The sequence below is a fragment of the Nansenia antarctica genome (genome assembly GCF_963989245.1).
Source record: "Nansenia antarctica genome assembly, chromosome: 6".
Lineage (NCBI taxonomy): Eukaryota > Metazoa > Chordata > Actinopteri > Argentiniformes > Microstomatidae > Nansenia > Nansenia antarctica.
The window spans coordinates 30615669-30643472 of record NC_137676.1 but is presented as its reverse complement, the minus strand read 5'-3'; the positions used below and the strand labels follow the sequence as shown (position 1 = coordinate 30643472).

Here is a 27804-nt window from a genome sequence, read left to right as displayed (position 1 = left end):
AGCTGAGAGGAAATGGAGAAAAACTGGCCTTTCTGATGACCTTAACCACTATCACTCTCTCCTTGCCAACTACGCCTCCTCGGCATCAGCTGCTAAAACATCCTACTATCATTCAAAAATACATTCTTCTGCCTCTAATCCTAGAAAACTGTTCTCCACTTTCTCTTCACTCCTTAATCCACCTCCTCCCCCTCCTCCTTCCTCCCTGTCCGCCGATGACTTTGTCACCTACTTTGAAAAAAAGGTGGACGACATCAGCAGCACCTTTCTCCCCCCACCGCTCCCTCCTCCCACTAACAATGCTAACACTGTTCCCACTAACAATGCTAACACCCCTTCCAAACTCTCCCCTCGACACTCGATCTCTGGATTGTCATCTTTTTCCCCCCTCTCCCCCGATGAGATTCTCACACTTATCACATCAAAGCGGGCAACCACATGCCCTCTTGACCCCATCCCCTCCCCCCTTCTCCAATCCATTTCCGCCGACATCCTTCCTTACCTTACCACCCTAATCAACTCCTCCCTATCCACTGGATCTGTCCCAGCGGCCTTCAAAATAGCCAGAGTCAAGCCTCTCCTCAAGAAACCTACCCTTGGACCCATCATCTGTCCACAATTACAGACCTGTATCCCTTCTCTCCTTCCCTTCCAAAACCCTTGAACGCGCGGCATCTAAACAACTGACTGACTATCTCCGGAAGATGGATCACTTAGACCCCCACCAATCCGGCTTCAAGGCTGGGCATTCCACTGAGACTGCGCTCCTTGCTGTCACGGAAGCCCTCCACTCTGCCCAAGCTTCCTCCCTCTCCTCTGTTCTCATTCTCCTTGACCTGTCTGCTGCCTTCGACACAGTCAATCACCAGATCCTTCTCTCCATCCTCTCAGACCTGGGCATCTCTGGCACCGCACACTCCTGGTTTTCTTCCTACCTGGCGGGCCGCTCCTACCAGGTGACCTGGAGAGAATCGCTATCTTCTCCACGAACCCTCTCCACTGGAGTTCCCCAGGGTTCCGTCCTAGGGCCCCTACTCTTCTCCCTCTACACCAAGTCTCTTGGCTCGGTAATCTCTTCACATGGGCTCTCCTACCACAGCTACGCAGACGACACTCAACTCTTCCTGTCCTTCTGATGTACACTGATGTCTGATGTACACGTGGCAACCCGTATCTCAGCATGTCTCGCTGACATTTCAACTTGGATGGCTGACCACCATCTCAAGCTCAATCTTAACAAGACCGAGCTCCTCTTCATCCCCGGGAAAGCCTGCCCTCTCCAAGACTTCTCCATCACAGTGGAGAACTCTACTGTAACCCCCTCCCTGACAGCCAAGAACCTTGGAGTGATCCTGGATAACCGACTATCCTATGCGGAGAACATTGCAGCAACGGCTCGCTCCTGCAGATTCTTCCTCTACAACATCAGAAGGATACGACCATTCCTTACCAGAGAGGCAGCGCAACTCTTGACCCAGGCACTGGTCATCTCCCGCCTGGATTACTGCAATGTACTCCTGGCTGGGCTCCCCGCTTCAGCCATTAGACCTCTGCAGCTCATCCAGAATGCTGCTGCCCGGCTGGTATTCAACCTCCCCAAATACTCGCATGTCACCCCTCTCCTTCGCACCCTGCACTGGCTCCCGATAGCAGCTCGCATCAGATTCAAGACCCTGGTGCTTGCATACCAGGCAGCTAAAGGGACAGCCCCTGCCTACCTGAAGGAAATGGTAACCCCCCAAACCCCTGCCCGCTCACTCCGCTCCTCCACTCCGGCTGGCCGACTGGCCCCACCTCCTCTACACAGCAGTCGGGCTGCCCGATCACGTCTCTTCACAACACTGGCTCCCCGCTGGTGGAATGAGCTCCCCACGGCTGTCAGAACGGCAGAGTCACTACCCATCTTCCGTCGTAGACTGAAGACCCATCTCTTCAGGTTACATCTTAACTGCTCCTCCTGAGACATCTTCTGACCCTCACCACTACGTCTCCTAAAGGCTAAATGCAATTCACCTTCTCTGTCTTTTCTTTCGAAACGTGTTGAGCCATTCCGATAGTTCTGATATAAGAGATGACTTATGTTTTATTTTCGAATAATAAGCTATGCATTTAACATTTAACTGTGATCATCAGAGCAGTATATATTGCAGTATACAGAGTAGATTGTTCTACAAAGACACTTAGATTTAGATTTAGTTATCTAAAAATGTATTAGACCCATATACTTTCTTTTATTTCTTTTTTTGGTTTCTTTTTATTTTACTACTCGATCTTCTCAATTTGTAAAGCGTCTTTGAGTGTCTAGAAAAGCGCTATATAAGTCTAATGTATTATTATTATTATTATTATTATTATTATTATGGATTTTCGTCCCTCTAGCCTCCGGATATAGAGGGTGGCCTTCCCAAGCAGGTGGGAAACAAGACCGAGTGTGCCCTGCTGGGCTTCGTGTTGGACCTGAAGAGAGACTACGCCCCCGTGCGGGACCAGATCCCTGAGGAGAAGCTCTACAAGGTCTACACCTTCAACTCCGTACGCAAGTCCATGAGCACCGTGGTGCAACTCCCCGACGGCTCCTTCCGCCTCTACAGCAAAGGCGCCTCGGAGATCCTGCTGAAAAAGTGAGTCAGCGTCCCTTAATGATACCTTATCCGCGCCCTGCGATTGACCGGAGCGACGGGGGGGGGGGGGGGGTCAAACAACAGTGTCACAGAGCGAAGGGCTCCTGCTCTTATTAAAGCCAGGCTGAGAGTGGAGCCTCACAGCCTCCTCACAGCTCCTCTCCTCCAGTCTGAGCCTCACAGCGCCTCTCCTCCAGGCTGAGCCTCACAGCGCCTCTCCTCCAGGCTGAGCCTCACAGCTCCTCTCCTCCAGTCTGAGCCTCACAGCTCCTCTCCTCCAGGCTGAGCCTCACAGAGCCTCACAGCTCCTCTCCTCCAGGCCGAGCCTCACAGCTCCTCTCCTCCAGGCTGAGCCTCACAGCTCCTCTCCTCCAGGCTGAGCCTCACAGCCCCTCTCCTCCAGGCTGAGCCTCACAGCCCCTCTCCTCCAGGCTGAGCCTCACAGCTCCTCTCCTCCAGGCTGAGCCTCACAGCCTCACAGCTCCTCTCCTCCAGTCTGCGCCTCACAGCTCCTCTCCTCCTGTCGTTCTCTGGCTTTTCTCATTTCTTTTTTTCTTTTTTATTTGAATGTCCGCATCTGTTCTGTACTTTGTCATGTGTTTTATGTTATATATACAGTATATATACACTACCGTTCAAAAGTCTGGGGTCACCCAGACAATTTCATGTTTTCCATGAAAACTCACACTTTTATTTATCAAATGAGTTGCAAAATGAATAGAAAATATAGTCAAGACATTGACATGGTTAGAAATAATGATTTTTATTTGAAATAATAATTGTGTCCTTCAAACTTTGCTTTCGTCAAAGAATGCTCCCTTTGCAGCAATTACAGCATTGCAGACCTTTGGCATTCTAGCTGTTAATTTGTTGAGGTAATCTGAAGAAATTTCACCCCACGCTTCCTGAAGCACCTCCCACAAGTTGGATTGGCTTGGTGGGCACTTCTTGCGTACCATACGGTCAAGCTGCTCCCACAACAGCTCAATGGGGTTGAGATCTGGTGACTGCGCTGGCCACTGCGCTGGCCAGACAGAATACCAGCTGCCTGCTTCTTCCCTAAATAGTTCTTGCATTTGGAGGTGTGCTTTGGGTCATTGTCCTGTTGTAGGAGGAAATTGGCTCCAATCAAGCGCTGTCCACAGGGTATGGCATGGCATTGCAAAATTTAGTGATGGCCTTCCTTATTCAAAATCCCTTTTACCTTGTACAAATCTCCCACGTTACCAGCACCAAAGCAGCCCCAGACCATCACATTATGAATGAATGAATGAATTAATGAATGGTCTTTATTGTCATTGCTATAGTACAGGTACCAAACAACGACATTTGGGAGGGGTGGCTCCCCTGGTGCTAGGAAAGAAAAAGAAAAAGAAAAAAAAACTAAAAAAACAAGAAGGGAAAGGAGCTGGTTTACATAAATAAAGGCTATGTACACTATCCACTATACTATACTGTACAGATAAGACGACTAGGGCCTCCACCATGCTTGACAGATGGCGTCAGGCACTCTTCCAGTATCTTTTCACTTGTTCTGCGTCTCACAAATGTTCTTCCGTTGACACTGGCGTTTTGCGGGTACCATTTAATGAAGCTGCCAGTTCAGGACCTGTGAGGCGTCTATTTCTCAAACTAGAGACTCTAATGTACTTGTCGTCTTGCTCAGTTGTGCACCTGTTTGTGCTGTTTTTTGAAGGGAGTAGTACACACTGTTGTAGGAAATGTTCAGTTTCTTGGCAATTTCTCACATGGAATAGCCTTCATTTCTAAGAACAAGAATAGACTGTCGAGTTTCATATGAAAGTTCTCTTTTTCTGGCCATTTTGAGAGTATAATCGAACGCACAAATGTGATGCTCCAGATACTCAACTAGCTCAAAGGAAGGCCATTTGTATAGCTTCTCTAACCAGCAAAACCATTTTCAGCTGTGCTAACGTAATTGCACAAGGGTTTTCAAGGGTTTTCTAATCATCCATTAGCTTTTTAACGTGATTAGTAAACACAATGTACCATTAGAACACTGGAGTGACGGTTGCTGGAAATGGGCTTCTATACACCTATGTAGATATTCCATTAAAAAACAGATGTTTGCAGCTAGAATAGTCATTTTCTACATTAACAATGTATAGAGTGTATTTCTGATTAATTTAATGTTATCTTCATTGAAAAAAACAGTGCTTTTCTTTAAAAAATAAGGACATTTCTAAGTGACCCCAAACTTTTGAACGGTAGTGTATATATATATATATATATATATATATATATATATATATATTGTATATCCCAATCAACTAAAGTAAACTATGAATAACTTTCAAAAAACTGTCATTTCAATATCAGGGCCTGTCAGCATTCAGAGCTCTGCTTATGAAGGACAGAGTGGTCAGATTTATGAACCACAGAGTGGTCAGGTTTATGAAGGACAGAGTGGTCAGATTTATGAAGGACAGAGTGGTCAGGTTTATGAAGGACAGAGTGGTCAGGTTTATGAACCACAGAGTGGTCAGGTTTATGAACCACAGAGTGGTCAGGTTTATGAAGGACAGAGTGGTCAGGTTTATGAACCACAGAGTGGTCAGGTTTATGAACCACAGAGTGGTCAGGTTTATGAACCACAGAGTGGTCAGGTTTATGAACCACAGAGTGGTCAGGTTTATGAACCACAGAGTGGTCAGGTTTATGAACCACAGAGTGGTCAGGTTTATGAACCACAGAGTGGTCAGGTTTATGAACCACAGAGTGGTCAGGTTTATGAAGGACAGAGTGGTCAGGTTTATGAACCACAGAGTGGTCAGGTTTATGAACCACAGAGTGGTCAGGTTTATGAAGGACAGAGTGGTCAGGTTTATGAACCACAGAGTGGTCAGGTTTCCACCGCCCCGCCTCTCCCCTCCATACCAAGACAAGGGGGCGGGTCAGACATCTGGCTCAAACACTAATAAAGGACCTGCACCTTTGACTTGCCAATCATGAGTCTGACGTCACTCTGTGTGGTCCTTGTTTAGATGCACCTCCATCATGGCCTGTGGCGGCGAGCCACGCAGCTTCCGCCCGCGGGACAGGGACGAGATGGTGAAGAAGGTGATCGAGCCGATGGCCTCCAACGGCCTGAGGACCATCTGCGTGGCCTACCGGGACCTGCCCGCCAGCCCAGAGCCCGACTGGGACAACGAAGCTGAAATCACCACCAATCTGATCTGCATCACTGTGGTGGGCATCGAGGATCCAGTCCGCCCAGAGGTAGGTAGCCAAGGCCTCAAAGGCAGCCTCAGTGGTATTCAAGATTCAAGATTCAAGATTCAAGATTCAAGATTCAAGATAACTTTATTGTCTGTCACACAGTGACAGAAATTCTCCTTCGACAGGCAGAAGTGCAGCTCAAGAATACAGTTCCACATTAAAAACACACATAGGTCACATACATTAATACATACAATAAAAACAGACTGACAGTGTTTATAAAATGTAGTGCCTATTTTAAATGTCCAGTCATATAAAAATAATAATAAAAATGTTATGGTTTAAAAAGCTAAAATGTTGTTGTTTAAAAAGAAAAACTATGCGCTCTCTATTTTAAAATGTTCAGGGCGGTGGTTGCAGTTGGGATGAATGATTTTTTGTATGTGTTTTTCCGGGCCAGTGGAATTTAGTGGTACGACGTAGCCACAACATTAGCGTGGAGACCGCCGGCAGCGATAACTAGCCGAGTAGAAGAAAATGTTTAGCTGGCTTCACGTGTACCATACATGTACCGAAAAGTATTTTAAAAACATTCTGAAGTGTTTAAATGCCATACTACTAATAGATTGTACACTGTTTATTAATTCAGTTGATTATCGCTTAAGTAAAGTTGCTATTTAATTTTATTTGGGTTTTTATTCAGTTTTATTCGATTAAAGTTATCAAAAAAAGTGTTTCAAATGTCATAAATTAGTGAGATAGGAACTTGTATATGTGAGACATTCTAATCATTTGGTCTGCATGTCGGCATCCGATTTAATGTTCAGACTTTTCTGTCGAAAAATGTGAATACATTTCCGCGTTGTTGAAAATCAATGACACATCGCTAGTCAACTAACACAGCTTGTTTTGTGAGCCTGCTAACAATGTAAAGTAGTGTTACAGTTAACTAGGTAGCAGTGGGGATTACTCACCCAATCCATTGTGTTGCAGTATTTTGGCTTGACTAGCGAGTTTGTGTTGTGATTCTCAACAACGTTGAAACGTAGTTTCGTGTTTCAAAAGAAAAGTCTGAACATTTTGATTGGTTGCCGACTTGCGGACCAAATGATTAGACTGTGACACAAATGGCCTTATGAGTGATTGAGTAAGTAGATAGGTTAGAGTGGAGAGATCCATAGTGGGTCAGCACAATCATATGACCTAACAGGTAGGTGGCCGTTCAAGAATTGGAATCCATGAATGAAGTTGTAGCATCATGTGTTGAGGGGAACCAGCTAGTACTGTGCGTTATTGTCCAAAATCCAGTCCGAACGCTAGTGCCTGTCCTCACCAGGTCCCAGATGCCATCAAGAAATGCCAGCGGGCCGGTATCACCGTGCGCATGGTGACAGGCGACAACATCAACACGGCACGCGCCATCGCCATCAAGTGTGGCATCATCCAGCCAGGGGATGACTTCCTGTGCATAGACGGCAAGGAATTCAATCGGCGAATCCGAAACGAGAAAGGAGAGGTATGATCATAGAAGCTATCTTCTACTTTACTATGGGCTTATACGACATCTTTGGATGCAATTCATTCATATATTTTTTGGTTCAGTGTTATATTATGACTCTAGAAATGTTCCAATGATCTGCACAATAATGGTAAAAAACTTTCTCTCTTACAGATTGAGCAGGAGCGCATTGACAAAGTGTGGCCCAAGCTGAGAGTTCTGGCTAGGTCCTCTCCCACAGACAAACACACTCTGGTTAAAGGTGAGAGTTCTGGCTAGGTCCTCTCCCACAGACAAACACACACTGGTTAAAGGTGAGAGTTCTGGCTAGGTCCTCTCCCACAGACAAACACACTCTGGTTAAAGGTGAGAGTTCTGGCTAGGTGCTCTCCCACAGACAAACACACTCTGGTTAAAGGTGAGGGATTGAAATGGTTCACTCCAAGCTCATCTCCTCGTAAACAGCTCTATGCCTTCACTTGAGTGGGCAACTGGACGATGCAGTAAACAGAGTGCAGGATGTCAGAGCTGGACAAACTCTGAGGGGCACTTGATTTAGCTTGCCTTGCATGCAGGGTTCGCACTTCTGAGACTGTTCTATTGCTTCCATTGTTCCGTTGTGTAAGGAAGTAAAAAAGTAAGTATGTTTTCTTGTACAGTATTTTACCCAGGTCTGGTGTAAGGACACAGTCGTTTTATAAAAACAGCATCCCCAAAGGCTGTCTCCTGAGTTCCCTCTTTATTTTGTTCCTCAGTCTACATTGTAACGATGCAAAGTGATACATTTTGCATGTGAAAGCATTTTGTGAAAACCTTTTGTACTTCGGTTTAGACATTCGTGCCCTGCATCAGTAATGTGACAGTGAATCATTCTTCTTCTTTAGGCTCTATACTCCAAAAGTTGGGATTTGAAATAGAACAATTACAATTAAATATGGTCGACCACTGCCTGAACTCATTGACCCCACCAGACGCTGGGTATCTTCTCTGGTGATGCTCTGCCAAGAACATTACATTTTTTGGCACTGATCAACTCTCTATCTGCTATGGCACTATGTTTTGGGTCATTGTCTTACTGTATGATGAATCAGCATCAGAATCAGAATTGCTTTTATTACAACAAAGTATGGGTATGGGTACACATTTCCCCAAGAGCCTGATTGCTTGAGGGAAATAGCTGTTCGACAACCTCTGGGTTTTTGCCCCAAGGCTATGGTACCGTTTCCCCGACGGCAATAGTTTGAACAGTTTCTGATTTGGGTGGCTGGGGTCCCTAATGATCCTGAGGGCCTTTCTGACACACCGGTCGCTGTAGGTGTCCTGGATGGAGGTAAGCACACAACTGCTGATCTTCTCGGCTGTCCGCACTACCGTTTGCAAAGCTTTGCGGTTTTGGGCAGTGCAGTTCCCGTACCAGGCAGTGATGCAACCTCTCAGGATGCTCTCAGTTGTGCCTCTGGAGAAGGCCCATAGGATCTTGGGCCCTAAGCCAAACCTTTTCAGCCGCCTGAGATGGAAGAGGTGGCGTTGTGCTTTTCTCACCACCTGGTTGGTGTGTTCATCCCAGGTGAGGTCGTTGGTGATGTGAACCCCTAGGAACTAGATGCTGTTAACCCTCTCTACAGCAGACAAGTTGATGGTGATGCGGTCTTGTGCCTGCCTTTTCTTCCAGAAGTCCACCACCAGCTCCTTGGTCTTGTCGGCGTTGAGAGCAAAGATATTGGCCTGGCTGTACTGAGCCTGAGTCTCTCAACTTCATTTCTATAGGACATCTCGTCGCTTAGTACACAGCCATCGGGGGCTCCTGTGCTGATGGTCAGGGGGGCGGAGGTCTTAGAGCCCATCTTCATCACTTGTTTTCGGTTAATCAGGAAGTCCAGGATGCAGTTGCATAGGCTAGGGTCGATGCCTAGGTCCATGAGCTTGCTGTAGAGTCTGGAGGGGACTGTTGAATGCCGAGCTGTAGTCTACAAACAGCATCCGCACATAAGAGTTTCTCTTATCAAGGTGGGTGAGGGCTGTGTGTCGTGCCGTGGCAATGGCGTCATCTGTCGATCTGTTTTCTCGGTAGGCAAATTGGTGGGGGTCTAGGAAGGGTGGCAGCTCCCTGCAGATCAGCATCCTGATGGTCTTCACAAAGCATTTGCATACTATGGTGGTGAGAGCAACAGGGCGCCAGTCATTTAGGCATGTTACCTTCCCCTTCTTCGGTACCGGGATGATGACAGATGACTTGAAGCAGGAGGGCAATATGCCTGTGGAGAGTGAGAGGTTGAAAATTATGGTAAAGATACCAGCCAACTGCTCTGCACACGCTTTAAGCCCCCGGCCTGGGGTTCCATCCTGATGAAGGGCCATCCAATGAATTTGGAGGTATTTTTCTTACTCAAGCTGATTTTTTCTGTACACTTCAAAATGTATTCTACTACTTCCTGCTGCCTAATCTATGTTACAAACGCAAAGCCGAGAATCAATACTAGACATTGACAGCTCTCTTCACCAAAAACACCTGTCAAGCCAATTGTTCCATTACATTTGGTGCCCTGAAATCGGGGGGGCTAAGTGTTTTCATTTCTAAATGGTGAAACCAATTTGTACATAATTGCCCTCAAATAAAAGCTTAGAATCTCTCTCTAATTTCACCTTATAGTGATTGTTTAATTTCAAATACAAACTTTTGGAGTATAGAGCCAAAAGAAGTGTTACGGTCAGATAGGGAACCCAAGCGCAGACACAGACAGAGACAGGTTAAAGTAAAATAAAGTAGAATTTATTTTTGGAAGTAGGCAGAGAATGGTCGTAGGGCAAGCGGGGGGTCAGGCAGGGGGCGTAGTCAGCAGGCAGGCAGGAGGGGTTGTCGGCAGGCAGGCAGGGGGGTTAGGCAGGAGGGGTAGTCGGCAGGCAGGCAGGGGCTTAGGCAGGAGGGGTAGTTGGCAGGCAGGCAGGGGCTTAGGCAGGAAGAGTAGCCGCAGGCAAGAGGGCAGGTAGGACAGGCAGGCAGGAGGGCAGGTAGGGCGCGTCCTAACGATTCCCACCGTAGTTGGGCGCGACCACGCCCACACCACGCCCACGCCACGCCAACTTCTGGAATATGTAGGGGTGTTCTCTGTATCTTGTTCTTCACGTAACACGGGGTGCACGATTAGATATAGGTTACCCATCTATGTATGCAACTCGGCGGCGCTGAGTGTGCTGGAACGCGCGCCTATTCTTAGTGTCAGTGATTGTGTTTGTGTTTGCGAAAAAAAAGAAAAAAAAACACCCCTACATATTCAAGAAGTTGCCGTGGTCGCGCCCAACTACGGTGGGAATAGTTAGGACGCAGGTAGGGCAGGCAGGCAGGTAGGTGGAGGGCAGGTAGGGCAGGCAGGCAAGAGGGCAGGTAGGGCAGGCAGGCAGGAGGGCAGGTAGGGCAGGTAGGCAGGCAGGAGGGCAGTTAGCAGGAGTCCGGTAGGGGTACTGTGGGGTAAAGGCAAAACAGGGGTAAGTAGGAGCCAGGTACAGGCAGGGGAGTAATTAGGTAGGGGAGCTGGAAGCGTATCATACGGTAAACTGAAGCTACGATCTGGCAGTGAAGTGAAGGCCGGAACGGGTCTTTATGCAGGGCTAACGATGTGGTAATTGTGAACAGCCGGACAAACGCACACCTGAAACCACTCCTGCCAATTAAAGAGAGAGGGAAAGAGAGAGAGGCACTGCCCACTACCTAAAGGTAGAGGGCGTGACAAGAAGAAACAATCCTTTACTAGTTGTGTTTCCATAAAAGTTAATTTCGAAAATGCGAATCATGAAATGCGGATCAAGCTGGGTGTTTCCATAAAAGTTACGCGCATTTCGAAATGCGAATCATGAAATGTGGAGCGTTTCCATTAACTTGGTTGGAGCGAATAACCTAGGCTACGTAAAACGTAATTTCATCAGAGTATTTTGTCAGTATTTACATGTATATAGTTTGATGTAAATAACTCCCAACTGCAATGCAATAAACACATACAAAATCTTTTGAAAAGTACAATAAAGCTTTATTTATTTTAAGTCCTGGTATATTGTGGCATTTCTTTGCTGTTTGCCATCTAAGACATGTTTAGCAGACATGTTTTCATCACGCGTAAGGGAATACCCAGGCAGGAAGACGCAGACAGCAGAAACAGCTGAGTCACGTGAGTTGAAATTCGCTACGTCACAAGTTTATTCGAATTACCTGTTTCCATAAAACCACCTCAAGCGAGCGTATCGACTTTGTGCAAAGTAGAGGTGAATCGCATCGAGTTTAAGCAAATCAAGCCGTTTCCATCAAATTTCTCATGCGAATCATCTCAAACTGATGCGAATCACCTCAAAATGCGAATTGGAATTTTTTATGGAAACGCACCTACTGTCACATTTCTTACGTTGAGCCCTATAGATACTCGAGAGTCTAGACAGATACATACTACTATCATTCCCAACGCTGAACATTCCTGTGCAACAGTAGCATAAACGAATCCACACACTCTATTAGCAGCTGTCATTCAAAATGATTAATAATCCTATAGTTTTAATGATCCTGTAGTGGAAAATAGCTTAATTCTAAGAAACCCAGTCCTCCATACGTACATAATTATTGAGCAAGAGTGTTCTGTTCTGTTCCCAGCTCTTCCTGTTATTGTGAGGCTGGAGAGCCAAGGTTAAGGGGGGCAGAGGCGGGGTCTAGATAAGTTTGTGTATAATAGACAGAGCCCAGAAGGTTGGGGTGTTTTTTTTGCTGTTCTATACTCATCATTGCTGTATCAAGTGCTTTAATAAAAGGGCATTGTGTAAGCTGTTTGACTGAGTTTCCTGTGCTCATTCTAATTACATATCTACATGAGAAACAATGAATCAACAACAATCCACTTCCTCTTCCTGTCAGGCATCATAGACAGTACAGCCCTGGAGCAGCGGCAGGTTGTGGCAGTGACAGGGGACGGTACAAATGACGGACCTGCACTCAAGAAGGCAGATGTTGGCTTTGCTATGGTAAGTGGTGGTGATGATGAACACACATTTGACATTAGGCCTACATAGAATGTTTCTAGGGTAAACTGCCGTATAAGAGAACTAAAGAAGGAACATTTCTAGAAGAAACCGAACGCTTGCTTCTGCAATTTGCAATCTCTCCATGACTAGAAGGAACATTTTGTCACGCAAGTGCTCTCAAAATGTTGCAATTACCTTGTAACATGTATACACGTGTAGAACGTCATATAATGAGTACATACGTAAGTGTAGAACGTCATACAATGAGTACATATATAAGTGTAGAACGTCATATAATGAGTACATACGTAAGTGTAGAACATCATATAATGAATACATACTTAGTAGAACGTCATATAATTAATACATACGTAGGTGTAGAACGTCATATAATGAGTACATACGTAAGTGTAGAACGTCATATAATGAGTACATACGTAAGTGTAGAACGTCATATAATGAGCACATATGTAAGTGTAGAACGTCATATAATGAGTACATACGTAAGTGTAGAACGTCATATAATGAGTACATACGTAAGTGTAGAACGTCATATAGTACTGAGCACTGCTGGTTCCGTTTCCTTAGGAGAGAAAAACAAAAGTGAGCACATGAACTGTATGTAGTAGTGAGACTCATACACAGCTAATAGGGCCTACCTTGCTGCATGTCAATGTCATGTTGATTTTTTCTGTGTATAGGGCATTGCTGGTACCGACGTAGCCAAGGAGGCCTCTGACATCATCCTCACTGATGATAACTTCTCCAGCATTGTGAAGGCGGTCATGTGGGGCCGTAACGTTTATGACAGCATCTCCAAGTTCCTCCAGTTCCAGCTTACTGTCAATGTGGTGGCTGTCATAGTCGCCTTCACCGGTGCCTGTATCACACAGGTAGGCTATTCCATATCTCACTCACACACACAACACTGGATTGTTCGCTTGGCAAATGGATCACTTCGTTTAGTTTCAGAATACTTGGTCAACATACGGTATGTGATAATGGACTGTTGAAATTCGAAGACGGGAAGCAAAACTGTCTTTCTTGACCCGCCCCCATCTGTCCTTCTCTTTCTCCCTTTCAATCCCTTTCTCCTTAACTGTTTCTTTCCTCTTTTTCCTTACCTCTCTTTATCTCTCCTTGCTTATCGTTCTACTTACTGCTCCCTCTCTCCTTACACTCACCTTTCTCTTTCTACTTGCCCACTGCTTTCTGCAGGCCTCTCTTTATCGTTTTTCTCTTTTTATCTATCCTTGAAGACGCTGTATCTAACTGTCTCACTATCTCCTTCAGAACAACCTCCCACATCAATCCGGCTTTAAGGCTGGGCACACAGACTGCTCTCCTTGCTGTCACAGAGGCTTTCCACTCTGCTCAAGCTTCCTTCCTCTCTCCTGTGTCTCCTCTCATTCTCCTGGACCTGTCTGCTGCCTTCGACACAGTAAACCACTGGCTCTGCACTCTCCAGGTTTGCTTCCTACCTGGCTGATCGCTCCTACCAGGTGACGTGGAGAGGATCGCTGTCCTCTCAACACTGGGGTACCCCAGGGCTCTGTCCTAGGGCCCTTACTGTTCTCCCTCTATATCAAGTCTCTTGGTTCGGTAATTTTCTCATATGGGTTCTCCTACCCATACACATTGACACTCAACTCTTCCTGCCTTTCCCCCCCTCTGATTCACATGCAGCAACACGTGTCTCTGTGTGTCTTGTTGACATTTCTGCTTGGATGTCAGCCCACCACCTCAAGCTCAACCTTAACAAGACTGAGCTACTCTTCCTCCCCGGGAAAGCATGCCCTCTCCAACAGTTCTCCATCACAGTAGAGAACTCCAGCGTAACCTCCTTCCAGATATCCAAGAACCTTAGGGTGATCCTCGACAACCACTTTTCCTGTGCAGCAAACATCACAGCGACAGCACGCAGATTCTTATTTTACAACATCATTATGATACGTCCGTTCCCCACCAGAGAAGCAGGTCAACTCTTGGTCCAGACACTGGTCATCTCCCACTTGACTACTGCAATGCACACCTGGCCGGGCTCCCCGCCTCTGCCATCAGACCTCTGCAGCTCATCCAGAATGCTGCTGCCCGTTTAGTGTTCAACCTCCCTAAATTCTCTCATGTTACCTCCCTCCTTCACACCCTTCACTGGCAGCCAATAGCAGCTTGCAGATTCAAGACCCTGTGTTCGCCTCCCAGTCACGTCTCTTCACTATACTGGCACCCCGCTGGTGGAATGAGCTTCCCACTGCTGTCAGGACTGCAGAATCACTCCCTATCGTCTGCCCTCCTGTATAGTTTCTCCATTGTCTTCTAGCACGACGATTGCCAATGGCCCCAGGCCCGAGCATAGATTACTTTTTCCTGATATGACTGTTGGATAGATGATTCACTTACATAGTCAAATATATTTGTTATAAAGGTAAATCCCTTTGGATAAAGGAGTCTGCTAAATGCCAAAAATGTAAATGTAAAATATAATTATCTATCATTGCCTCGGTTTCCCTACTTACCTCTCCCTTTTCCCTTACCTCTCACTCCATAATCCCTTTCCTTCCATACCTCTCTCTCTCTCTCTCTCTCTACCTCCTTCCCTCCCTTCCCCTCTCCAGGACTCTCCTCTGAAGGCGGTGCAGATGCTGTGGGTCAACCTGATCATGGACACCTTTGCCTCCCTGGCCCTGGCCACTGAGCCGCCCACCGAGGACCTCCTGCTGAGGAAGCCCTACGGCCGCAACAACCCACTCATCTCCCGCACCATGATGAAGAACATCCTGGGCCACGGGGTCTACCAGCTGGTCATCATCTTCACTCTGCTGTTTGCGGGTATGTGCAAGACCCTCTGCGAGGCAGTTGCACTACACAATTAGGGCTTTCACACTGCTAAGGAACCGTTCCCGTTCCCGTTCTGGAACCTCCAAACCTTGGTGCTGTCTGGCGAACCAGCCCGCGTTCATACCAATGTAACCGGAACCATCTGCGTCATCAACGCTGGGTGATGAAGGGGCGGGATAAACAAAAATGTCACAACAAGATGGCAGCTACTTCACTGGAAATGAGGATAATATCTTCTTAATACTGTATCTGAAATAAACACTACTTTCTATTAAACAATTTATTTATTCTATTAAACGGTTCCTTGGCGGTATAAAAGCCTTAAATGTAATCAATGGTTGTGTTCACCGTCATCTACATTGCAACCACATCATCTATTGTCGGCAACAGACCTGTGATATTGATAGAGTGACTGTGGCTAAGGCATTGTGAGAAGAAGTGTGTGACTGCAATGTTAGTGACCTGGAATGCAACCAATAAGGAGAAGAAGGCTTAAGAATGAGACAGTGTACATGCCTTCTGTCATGGGATTACAGTTTGCAGGAAATCATTCATCCACCCATAGTACTTTTATGTAGTACATAGTAGGTCTTCTTTTTCATATAACTTTTATGTAGTATACCAGAGAAAGGGAGGGAGTCATTTATTCATCTCCAAGGGGAAATTATTTTACAGTCTCAGGTTACAAAGGAAAATAATAAAAACAGACAGTAAATATAAAAAAAACACACTGTAAACAAATGAAACACTGAACAAACAACACACAATCCAAACCCATAAGCCACTCAGTCAGTGCACAACCACAAAACATAGTTGCCATATCATACCAATGCCATACACAGTATCATCATAAAACACTAATATACACAAAAATACACAAAAACTGCAACATTGCGATTACCCTCCATCCAGCATCCTCCTACTGTGAATCATTAAAACATCTCCTAGCTGCTGGAATCATCTCTCAGTGGAGCTCCCCAGTAAAACGGGGCATCCACTAAAGTGCCTTGCTGCGGCTTCCTGAAGCCATTCAAGTTGTAACGTGTTTAGAGTGACGGATAAGCAGAGATTCTCCTGGTCAGGTTATGCGGAGAAATTATACAAAAATAAATTTCCCTAACAGAGTCAGGAACCAGACTATGGATCAATATCAATTCACTGCTTTCTTGCTTCTTCAATCCTCACCTCCTTCTCAAAATGCATTGTAGGACATGGTCAGAGAGGAGGAGCCTCAGGTTTCCAAGGCAGGGAAGAAAGGGAACAAGGAATCAAGTGAAACCTTTTTGAGATTGTGAGTGTGTCACATCCTAGTGTGTCTCTCTTATCTGATATTCTTTCCACCTCTCAGGAGAAAAGATCTTCAACATCGATTCTGGCCGCCACGCCCCTCTGCACTCCCCCCCCTCCGAGCACTACACCATCATCTTCAACACCTTCGTCCTGATGCAGCTCTTCAACGAGATCAACGCCAGGAAGATCCACGGCGAGAGGAACGTCTTCGACGGCATGTTCTCAAACCCCATCTTCTGCAGTATTGTGCTGGGGACTTTTGTGATGCAGGTGAGAAACCACAGATTAGTCGTCTACCCTCTATGCCCCTTGTTCTTTGCATCTGTTCTTTGCCAGTGCCGTTTTCAGCCAGTGACTTGTGTGAAAGTGAAATGCACTGAGTCTGTATCCACTTCAAAAATATGTTTTACAGTGAATCCTATGAACAATCAAAACCTACCCATGTTTGACTATGTGGGAACGTACTTAGTGAACCTTTTAATCATCTAGGACGTGTTAGGTTACAGGGTTCCCGCGCTGGTCTTAAAAAGCCTTAAAGTCTCAAATCCAGCATTCCAATTTACAAGGCCTAAAAAGGTCTCAAATTCCAGTTATTCGGTATAAAGGTCTTAAAAACTAGATCCTGCAAGGAAATCAGTCCGACCACATCTATTTACCCAAAAAAAAGCCAATTCGTCTGTATGGCAGTGAAATCCCTAATTTCATCACCGCGAGGATAACAAAAAGCTATCATATGGTGTCGCGAATAGGTCTAAAATGCTATCCAAAGAGGTCTAAAAAGGTCTTAAATTCGACTTGTTGAAACTTGTAGGAACCCCGCAGGATAATCACTGGGAACCGTCTTTCTCCTCTTGTCTCATGTACAGATTGTGATTGTGCAGTTTGGGGGGAAGCCTTTCAGCTGCACACCTCTCAACATGGAGCAGTGGCTGTGGTGTCTGGTCGTGGGCGTGGGAGAGCTCCTGTGGGGACAGGTGGCACATCTTTCTTTTAGTTTGTGTCTTTAGAGCACAGCCGTCTCTAGTCTACGCTACAGTTTAGCTGAAATCTAGAAGTTTTCCATGTCTTGATCTATTCTCTGACATCCTTTTCCCGTCACTGAAACAAATCGACATAACTACTGTATGTGACTAGCCACATACCAGCAATTCACTGTGACTGACGGGTCACAACAGTAACAGTAACAGTAACAGTGTTGTAACAGACAATGGCATTACTAGGGCCCTGCGTTTTTTGTACTTTACCACATACCAACATTTCAGGGCCGGGTTACAAGCTCACGTGCTCAGGAAAAAGTCAGGGCCCTCTCCACAGATGTAATACAATATCGTGATGTGTTATCATTCTGTGGCCTTTACGCATCACCCTTCCCTGTGGCCACCAGGTCATCACCACAGTCCCCACCCGCCACCTGCGGTGTCTGAAGGAGGCCGGTCACGGCCCAGACGGCACGGACGATGAGATCATTGACGAGGATATGGCGGATGACGAGGAGGAGATCGACCATGCAGAGAGGGAGCTGCGGAGGGGGCAGATCCTGTGGTTCCGAGGACTCAACCGCATCCAGACTCAGGTACAGTAGGTCGGGTTCAGCCCTTTCCTTCCCCGCCGACTGGTGTTCCCCCACCGGGAGGTTTCTAGATATTATATGATATTTTATTATATTCTCTTCTTTCTCCTCTTTTTGATGCCTTGATTTATTTCGCCACGCTTAAGCCCTTTGATTGCTGTAAAAGAAAACACTGTGACACTTTATAATAACTTTAGTTTATAAACCATTTATAGATGGATGGATAGATTATAGGATGCATGTGTCAATTGTTAACATTTGTAATTCATTATTAGATGCATTTATACAGACATCGTGTACTAACATTCATAAATGCATCTGCTGACGATTTATCATTAACATGGACATTGTCAATTATTTATAAATAGCTTATAAACGTTATAATAAAGTGTTACTAAAAACAGGAACATTCTCAATTGCACCATTCAATATAATATATTGTATTAAGCAATACAATGGATTTTAATTATTTTGACAGATACCAAAGACGTTTTCCTATTTATTTCTCTAGCTCAGAAATGTGCATTAACACATCTCTCTTTCTGTTCTAACCTGTAAACAGTCATTCATATTTCATCCTTTGTTCCTTTTCATCCTTTGTTCCTTTGTTCCTAATTTTCACTTATTTCTTCCACATCTCATTGCTTTCTTTCCTGATTCCGTTTGTTTCTCCATTTCTTCTTGCTATTCTTTCCTCTTTAGTTCATCTTTTTTGCTATGACACAGATGAGAGTCTCCAATAATCTTGATAATATTAAACAATACGTACATGAAATATAAACCTTGAAGTCTTGTCTCTGCACCTATGTTATACATATACTGCTGAGTAAACCCACATTTTAACATGAATAGTCTTTGTTTTTGAGGGCTTTATGATCGCCTCCTAAAAGTCCACCATGCCTTTATATGACCCTTACTTGATTACCTCTCAAACTCCAGTTATAACTCCTTGTACTGTATGTACCATGACTACTGTAAACATCCTTGTCATCACTCCCTATACTATACCCTACACCTACAGTGTCCCCTGTCAATGTGCTGCACCCCTGTCCTGTCCTGTGTGTAATGTAACCTTCTTTCTCTCTCCAACAGATGGAGGTAGTGAGTACCTTCAAGAGAAGTGGTTCCTTTCAGGGTGCTGTGCGACGCCGCTCGTCAGTTCTCAGCCAGCTCCATGACGTAACCAATATTTCTACTCCCACTCACGTAGTTCTCTCCACTGCCAATTCAACTGGTGGTGCGCCTGGGAGTGAGTTTCTGACATCCATTAACGGCACACAACAAAAACAGTCCAGTCACCTCCATCAAAACCAGCATGTCTGAAATATATACATAAATGTAGATGTGTGTGTGTGTGTGTGTGTGTGTGTGTGTGTGTGTGTGTGCGTGCGTGCTGAGGGGATTCAACACTGAGGTGCCTGAACTACTGACCTATTTATTTGAGTTTTTCTTCTTTGCACTTGTCTTTCTACATTAGTTAGAGAGTCTTTCTACATCAATTAGTGTGTGTGTGTGTGTGTGTGTGTGTGTGTGTGTGTGTGTGTGTGTGTTTGTTTCTTTGTGGTTGTTTTATTTGTTTCTCTACTTCCTTGTCACTACCTCATGAACTTTATATATTTCTTTATCTTGCTGCTTTGTTCGGCTTGACACGGTCTGTCACCTGTGAATATACCTACGGTTCATTTTCAGACCTGATGAATTGATTCTGAGCTATAACAAGAAGCCAGTTTAAACTCTTTCTCAGGAGGCAATGATTCAACAGATTCACTACAGTAATACCAGATTTGATTCAAAAGTTAAATGAAGTTTAGTTCTGTTTTCAATACAAAAAGTTTGTAACACAAAGACCAAATTAAGGCAAAAAAGGGACAAACAAGTAAGAGGAAATTACAGAAATTGAAATGTAATTTAGTTTTGTCTACTTCAGGGTAGTTGTAAACCTTCGAGTATAAGCCTGCAGAAGTTTGGGCAATTCTGAGATGTCTCTGTTTTGTCTCTTTAACAATGCTAATCTTTATTCATCTTCTACCAGTCAGATTGGAGGTGGACTGCCAAATAAGGGTTTCAAGTGTGATTCTGTCATTTACAATTAACTAACATAATATACTAATTCAGATTTTTCCTGAATTATTAAGCGTCAGTTTTTTTCTTGCCCCCTCTCTCTTTCTCTCTCATTGTAGGTTCAGCAACTCACAAGTGATGACTTCAATTTCATATTGTGCCTGCAGCCTATCATTTTTATTTCCATCACTGACCTTAATTGACACGCTCCAAGTTGCTGATTATGGTTTCTTTGTTGTTTATGTGTTTGTGTAGAAGGATATGGAAGGACAAAATCATATCCTTAGATCCTAAGTGTTGTGCAATTTTCCTTCTCAAAAAGTTCATTTGAGGACTTTTTGATTGATTTATCTCCCTTATGTGTATTTTAATTTAACCAACCCAGATTAGGCAGATAAGCAGACATTCTATAAAAATAAAAAAAATCTAATTCTCTTTCTCAATATTTATTCTTTACTTGAATTTCCTTTCCTGTCTTGTGGTCAAGTTAGTTTGTCCTCCATGGCCTGAATCCCAACTTCAGATCCACAACACACACTTCTCCTATTGACATCAATGTATTATTTGTGACAGCAGCTGGTGAAACCGGGAACCAGTCACCAACCAATCAAAATGTTTGGACTTTTATTCAGAACATTTAAATCAATTTCAATGTTGTTGAAAATCAATGACACACTCGCTAGTCAAGCCAAAACATTGCAATGCAATGGATTCTGTGAGTAATCCCCACTACTCTACACTAACTAGTTAGTATTGGGGATTACTCACCGAATCCATTGCATTGCAGTGTTTTGGCTTGACTAGTGAGTGTGTTATTGATTTTCAACAACGCTGACATGTATTTACATTTTTCAGAATAAAAGTCTGAAATCCTTCGGTTGGTGACTTGTTCACGGTTCACCAGCTGCTGTCACATTTATACAAAAATGTGAGTCACAAACAATCTTTGTCAAGTTCTGATTTGGCACTCTATCATCACAATGTCTGTTTTCCCATTGTATTTGGGGTTCTGCCATTTTTCTCATTGTTCCATTCTTTAATCACTGATGCAACTGTAACTGGTGGGGCTCGAACCACGGCCCTCTCGCATGGATGACCCAAACGTATAGATAAACCAAGAGGACATCCTCATGGTTTGAGATTTTATTTTGCTACATTTGGGCTGAGAAGTCTCATATAGCACAACTCATCATGAGAGCATGATTCCAAATCACCTCTGCTGCACAATGAGAAGGCATGTGTAGAGGAATTCAGAACATGACTATATTCTGTGTTACTCATTATCTAGTAAACCTATATATATACTGTTTTATATATATAATATATATATTATTATTTTATTATTTTTTAAATTTGTTATAATTATTATAATTATATATTTTACAATTATTATAATTATATATATATTTTTTTAATGTATTTTATTTTACTACATCATCCTTTACAGCCTTGTGTGATTTGCTAAATGTTCCTAAACAAACAGTCACTAAGAAACTCTCTTCTCACTCTTTGTGTAAGGTGGTTGGGGGGTCAATTCCACCCAGTCTAAATTTGTAAAATATTGTCTTTTTTGTTTGTTTGTTTTTTTGCCAATTTGGTCCCTGAATTTCCTGAGTTCAAATGATTTGAGCCCAACAGTGAATTGTGTGATTAACTTTCATTATTGTCATTAACATCATCCGTCCCCACCTCCAGCCTGCTCCTTCCTCTGTCTAGTGCCATTGACTAACTCTTGACAGGTGTTGGATTCAACCACCTCATTAACTGTGAACTTCTCATGTGATGTTTTTCCATCCAGCTCCTACTCTGGAATTCTAAGAGTTAGTTGCACCATTTGAGAAGAACAAGCAAATACTTTTTTTGCGATTTGCGACCTTATTTTAAACAATCTGCGTTTTGATATTGTGGGCATTATACTCGAAAGTTTACAATTTCCTTTAGGATGTGAGAACATTTTTATTTGGCTCCTTGGAAAAACAAATCAGCACATGAACTTTAACCCCTTCTCTGTGTTGCCTGATTTCTTCATCACAATATGTCTGTTGGGTCTTGCTGTGTCCTGCCTATTGCTAAGAAAGGTCTTTGTGGTCATTTTCACAGGTAGAAACTGTCTTTTTACTGTAGGTTTGTGCTTGCTCACAGTATTAGTATTTTTGGATTTGCTTGCTGAAGAAACAGGTCTTTTTGTTTATGCTTGCTGAGGGAATGGGCTCTTTTTGGTTATGCTTGCTGAGGCCCAATGAGCAAACAGAAATCGAACCTATCATACATATTGCTATGCACAAACTTTGACTTCTGTGTTATTCTCCCAAAGACATCTGTCCATGATATACATGCACGTTTAAGTTTATTTATATGCATCTTATGGATTTGTACAGTAGGGTGTGTTCATGGCAAAAGAGTATGATTGGATTCATGTTCACAAACGTCCCTTACAAACAGTGATATTCAATACGAGAATCGTAGATATTCAGTATTGAGAATTTATTTGATTATTTCATGACACTTTTCTTCCATCCTGGACCAGCCACAGTAACATACCACGAGCCTCTGATTCATTCATTAAGTTTACTTCATTCACAAGATTAAAGGGACCTTAGCTTATTAAGACCTACACTATATTGAGTTTGATGGTGACTCTCCATTGTGGGAATAATAATAAATGTTTTGTGACTACTTTGCTAAAGCAGTGGGGTAAGTGGTTAACGGTGTCAAGAATGGGATGACTATGAGGTTTTTGATCCTTTTAAACAGTGGAAGGTTAAGATTTATACTTATAATAATGGGTTGTTATTCTGGTGCCTTATTAGATCATTAGATCTTCTTCGATATTCCAATGAGCTTCTATATACATTTTATATACGCTTTTGTTCTGATCTAGATGCAAACCAATTATCCAAAATACATAGATGCAATGAAAAGATGCAATTTTAAGGATGAAGACAGAAACAAGGAAGTGTATTACCTAGCCTAACTGATTCTGTGAGGTTCCGTAACTCATCAAGCCTATTACAGGCCTGTAATTATTGTGACTGGTCTGGCTTGTGATTGGATCACCATTGACCTCACCGGTGGCTACATTACAGCTGATTTCATCAGTGTGATGATTATGGCAACAGTGGTTAGATTAAGTCATCCATCCTCAGCAGCCATTTGCATTTGATTTTTCATGTTGAATCAAGACAAGCTTGTGCACTACCACAATGAATGTATTATTTTTTCTCTCAGAGCAGGGCAGTAGATGTGGGACGTCCTATAGCTTTCTCACGTGTTCTGTCTGCATGTTAGTTGTTGTTTAGTCAGCGTACCAGCCTCTCCCTCCATACTCTGTGTTCTACTACTCTCACCTGTTTATTTGTGTGTGACAAGATCATCGTCCTCATTATGAATGAGTATTTGATTCATTATGTATACATTGTGTTGACAACAGTAAAGTTTATTTAATACTATTTAATTTCTTATTAAGTTATTATACTTTCATTACTTTTGTATGTTCCTACCCCACTTAAACGTCTGCACAATATATAGTTTACTATCATGGTAATACAAGTATTGCATATGATGTATTTGTAAAGCCTACTGCTCAACAGCTATTCACATACAGAGAACTGTCAAGTCAGTGAGGCGTTTGAATGAATAGGGTCATGGACTGCATATGAGAATCAAAAGAGGAAATTACACTGTATGGACCAAGAGCCGTTATACTGGGACATCAACATGCCAGGCAATGTTGAAGTCCTCAAAAACCTGATGTATTTACCTAATATACATATATTATTTATTGATAGCCTATAGGGACATTTACTACAATTTACCTTCCAGAGGATGAACTTCAGAAATAATTGTTAATGGTTACACGCCAATAGGAATGAACAGTTGTATCCCTTTATCATCAAATTAGTTTTTCAGGTATGTTAAGTCAAGACATCTGCAGTTGTAACCCTATATGCTAAAGCTGTCTCCACTTCTTTATCCCACCCTTTTCTGTTCCGCATTTTCCCTTTTTTATTTAACCATTATTAACCACAACCTATAGATCCGAGTGGTGAAAGCATTCCGTAGCCCCAGTTATGACGGTATTGAGAAACAGGAATCCAGGAACTCCATCCACCACTTCATGGCCCACCCGGAATTTCTCATCAATGACTTGGTCCACAACATCCCCTTGATCGACGAGACAGATATCGAAGACGAATCAGAGCGGTCCGCCAGGAACCACGTTCGCCCGCCTCTCCATCCAGCTCCCCCCCAGCCTCCTCCCCGCTCCCGCCGCCCCCACGCCCAGCCTTACCGCCAGCAGAGCCTCCCCGTCCCCGTTCCCCTCAACTGCAACAACAACGCCTCTGACACCGGAGGTCACCTGACCCCGACGGGTGCAAGACAACCGTCTGCTTCCCCCCGTCTCGCCAGCCCATTCCACAGCTTCGAGACATGTTTATAACTGCTCTGTCGGGGACACGGTTTTAAAAAACGGAGGGAGATGAGACTCCAGTGACTTTGATAGACATGGATGTCAACAAAAAAGAGAATAAAGAGCAAAACTTGACATAGAAAGGAGAACGTATTATCTGGAAGTGACGTCGTAGAGTACGGATGGCTTTATGGATGTTTTTGTTGTCCGCCATTGTCCCCTACTGCTTTTAGCCTGCACTCTTTAGTCTGCTTAAAACCACTCATATCCTCTCGACCACTCATATCCTCAACGCGAACCCCTCGAGACTCTGACGGTGACCACTTTTGAAATGTACTGTATATCTAGGTACGCAACAGAGTAGTGACTCATGTAGTCAAGTCAAGAATGAACTGGAATCCATTCTTGCTCTTTGGATTGAAATTACGAAAACACTACAAGGAAGTGAGAAGGGGTTAACTCATCCTGCTTTTTAACAATATTATTGTTCAGATTATTACTGTTGTTATTACTACTGCAATTACTACAATTAATACTACAATTATTATATTCCAGTAAATGATACATTGATAAGCTTTATCTATACATGTATGTATGTATGTATGTATGTATGTATGTATGTATGTATGTATGTATGTATGTATGATGTATGTTTGTATGTATTTGTTTGTCTGTTTGCTTAACTGCTGTATTTGTCTACTTGTTTTTCTGTTTTTCTATAATCCTTCTGGTCATGTCCCCTCTTTTTCCTTTTCTGTGTTTACATGTGTTGTGTATGTCTTTGAAAAGAAAAAAAGAAATATAATAGAAATACATTCATAAACACGTACAACTTCAACACAATGGTAACGAAATAGTACATATTCTATAAAAGAAAAAGGACGAATGAAAAAGGTCACCTCTCATGGTCTTTGTGTAGAAATGTCTTGACTTCTGTTAATCATTTGGACACTTCCACCAACAGAGGGAACAACTGAACTGAGTATCCAACATATTACGTTGTGCATAAAGATTAAATGAATTTATTTAAATTATTATTTTATTAATATGTGTGTATTCTCTTTATTTAATAGTCTTCAGTTTGTAAAAAGAGATATCACACAATGATCACTACTTGTCAGGCTTTTTTAATGTACAGTACAATATTTGGGAAATCAAGTGTTATACAGCGATTCTCAATTGATTTGGCACATTTTTTGCAAGCACAGTTCCCCATGACCTCAAGATTGTTAAAACAACCATTGAAACCGACTTGCAAACTCGCAACATAGCCAGAATACACTGCAGTATTGCTTTCATTTCAGAAAATCCCCTCTCAAAATCAATTACCGGTATATATTATTATATAAATTAATAAATTATCACCATCAACGCTACACACAGTTGTTATCATTGAATAGCTCATACACGTTTTTAATAAAGGAGTTAAAACCTAAAATCCCAAGTCCACCCTTCATGGTGTATCTGTACTTACTGTACATGCTGTCCACACATGGCGCTTCTCCACTACCGTCCCGTACCGTCCCAGAACCCGTGCTCCTGCTTTGTGTTGCTTTCTCCACTGCCAACTGGTCTGTACCGGGCCGTAGTATTTTAGCTACTGCTCCTGAGACAGAGCGAAAGGTACTATCCGTGCTACTATGTGACGCTGCAGACCGTTGATTGGTCAATGGAAATCGTCACATAACGTCATCCCAGGTTCATATTCGAGTTCACCGCTAACCAACATTTTTAAATAGGCAAGGCAACAGGGGAGGCTGGTTCATTAGGTGCAATTGGGCAATGCCCCACCAAAGGGAGAAGAGAGAGATTTTTTTTCTATGACTTCTAGACAGTGTTGCTTCTGAATATCATAGTCCAATCAGCTAGTGTTCTGTGGAGTATATCATAGTCCAATCAGCTAGTGTTCTGTGGAGTATGTTCCAATCAGCTTCAAGTCCCGCCCCTTTCGGGGCAACTTTCAGTCTACTCGAAGTTGCACTAGGCTGTTCTCGTAGACTTGCATGTAAAATCTATTTTGGTAACTTCAGGCCATTCGGTCAATTGTCTATGGGGTTTTGGGACATGCACTGAAAGGGGCGGGACTTGAAGCTGATTGGAACATACTCCACAGAACACTAGCTGATTGGACTATGATATACGCCACAGAACACTAGCTGATTGGACTATGATATTCAGAAGCAACACTGTCTAGAAGTCATAGAAAAAAAATCTCTCTCTTCTCCCTTTGGTGGGGAGCCAGCCTCCCCTGCTTGAGGATATTACAACTGGACCTATTACCGAAGTCAAACTTCGTTTGTGGTCGCAATCTCCGCGCAATCTCCGCGCAATCTCCGCGGCTGTTAGGCTGCTACTGTTGGTGTTTTGCGAAGCCAGAATACACAAACTCGACCTGAAGGTAAGAGAGTCAGCTAAGATAAAAGCTACTTCAAACATTTAGTAATATCGTCAGCATGGTACGTTTTCTATTGTCGTCTTTTAGCTTGTTTGTTTATGTATTCAGCACACGCACACACACACACACACACACACGCACACACGCACACACGCACACACACACACACACACACACACACACACACACACACACACACACACACACACACACACACTCACACTCACACACTCACTAGAGGGGATGAAGAGGTCTGTACAGGGGGGTAGGGGGGATGAAGAGGTCTGTACAGGGGGGTAGAGGGGATAAAGAGGTCTGTACAGGGGGGTAGAGGGGATGAAGAGGTCTGTACAGGGGGGTAGAGGGGATGGAGAGGTCTGTACAGGGGGGGTAGAGGGGATGGAGAGGTCTGTACAGGGGGGTAGGGGGGATGAGGAGGTATGTAGAGGTGGGTAGGGGGGATGAAGAGGTCTGTAGAGGTGGGTAGGGGGGATGAAGAGGTCTGTAGAGGTGGGTAGGCGGGATGAAGAGGTCTGTACAGGGGGGTAGAGGGGATGAAGAGGTCTGTACAGGGGGGTAGAGGGGATGAAGAGGTCTGTACAGGGGGGTAGAGGGGATGGAGAGGTCTGTACAGGGGGGTAGGGGGGATGAGGAGGTATGTACAGGGGGGTAGAGGGGATGAAGAGGTCTGTACAGGGGGGTAGAGGGGATGAAGAGGTCTGTACAGGGGGGGTAGAGGGGATGGAGAGGTCTGTACAGGGGGGTAGGGGGGATGAGGAGGTATGTACAGGGGGGTAGAGGGGATGAAGAGGTCTGTACAGGGGGGTAGGGGGGATGAGGAGGTATGTACAGGGGGGTAGAGGGGATGAAGAGGTCTGTACAGGGGGGTAGGGGGGATGAGGAGGTATGTACAGGGGGGTAGAGGGGATGGAGAGGTCTGTA

General features: G+C 43.9%; 1 protein-coding gene across 2 annotated transcripts in view; it reads left to right on the top strand.

Moving 5' to 3' along the window:
- atp2b3a (ATPase plasma membrane Ca2+ transporting 3a) overlaps nucleotides 1–24497 on the top strand; it is a gene marked incomplete at both ends in the record, with an annotated part of 46309 nt that extends 21812 nt beyond the window's left edge. For both annotated transcript variants that reach the window (XM_080533914.1, XM_080533913.1), the window contains 11 exons: nucleotides 2380–2621; nucleotides 5627–5861; nucleotides 7138–7317; nucleotides 7474–7561; nucleotides 12191–12297; nucleotides 12999–13190; nucleotides 14913–15126; nucleotides 16484–16695; nucleotides 17292–17399; nucleotides 17810–17998; nucleotides 24093–24497. In XM_080533914.1, the coding sequence (XP_080390040.1) occupies nucleotides 2380–2621; nucleotides 5627–5861; nucleotides 7138–7317; nucleotides 7474–7561; nucleotides 12191–12297; nucleotides 12999–13190; nucleotides 14913–15126; nucleotides 16484–16695; nucleotides 17292–17399; nucleotides 17810–17998; nucleotides 24093–24497 (2172 nt within the window). The remainder of the gene's footprint in view (nucleotides 1–2379; nucleotides 2622–5626; nucleotides 5862–7137; nucleotides 7318–7473; nucleotides 7562–12190; nucleotides 12298–12998; nucleotides 13191–14912; nucleotides 15127–16483; nucleotides 16696–17291; nucleotides 17400–17809; nucleotides 17999–24092) is intronic.
- Nucleotides 24498–27804: the final 3307 nt, after the last annotated feature.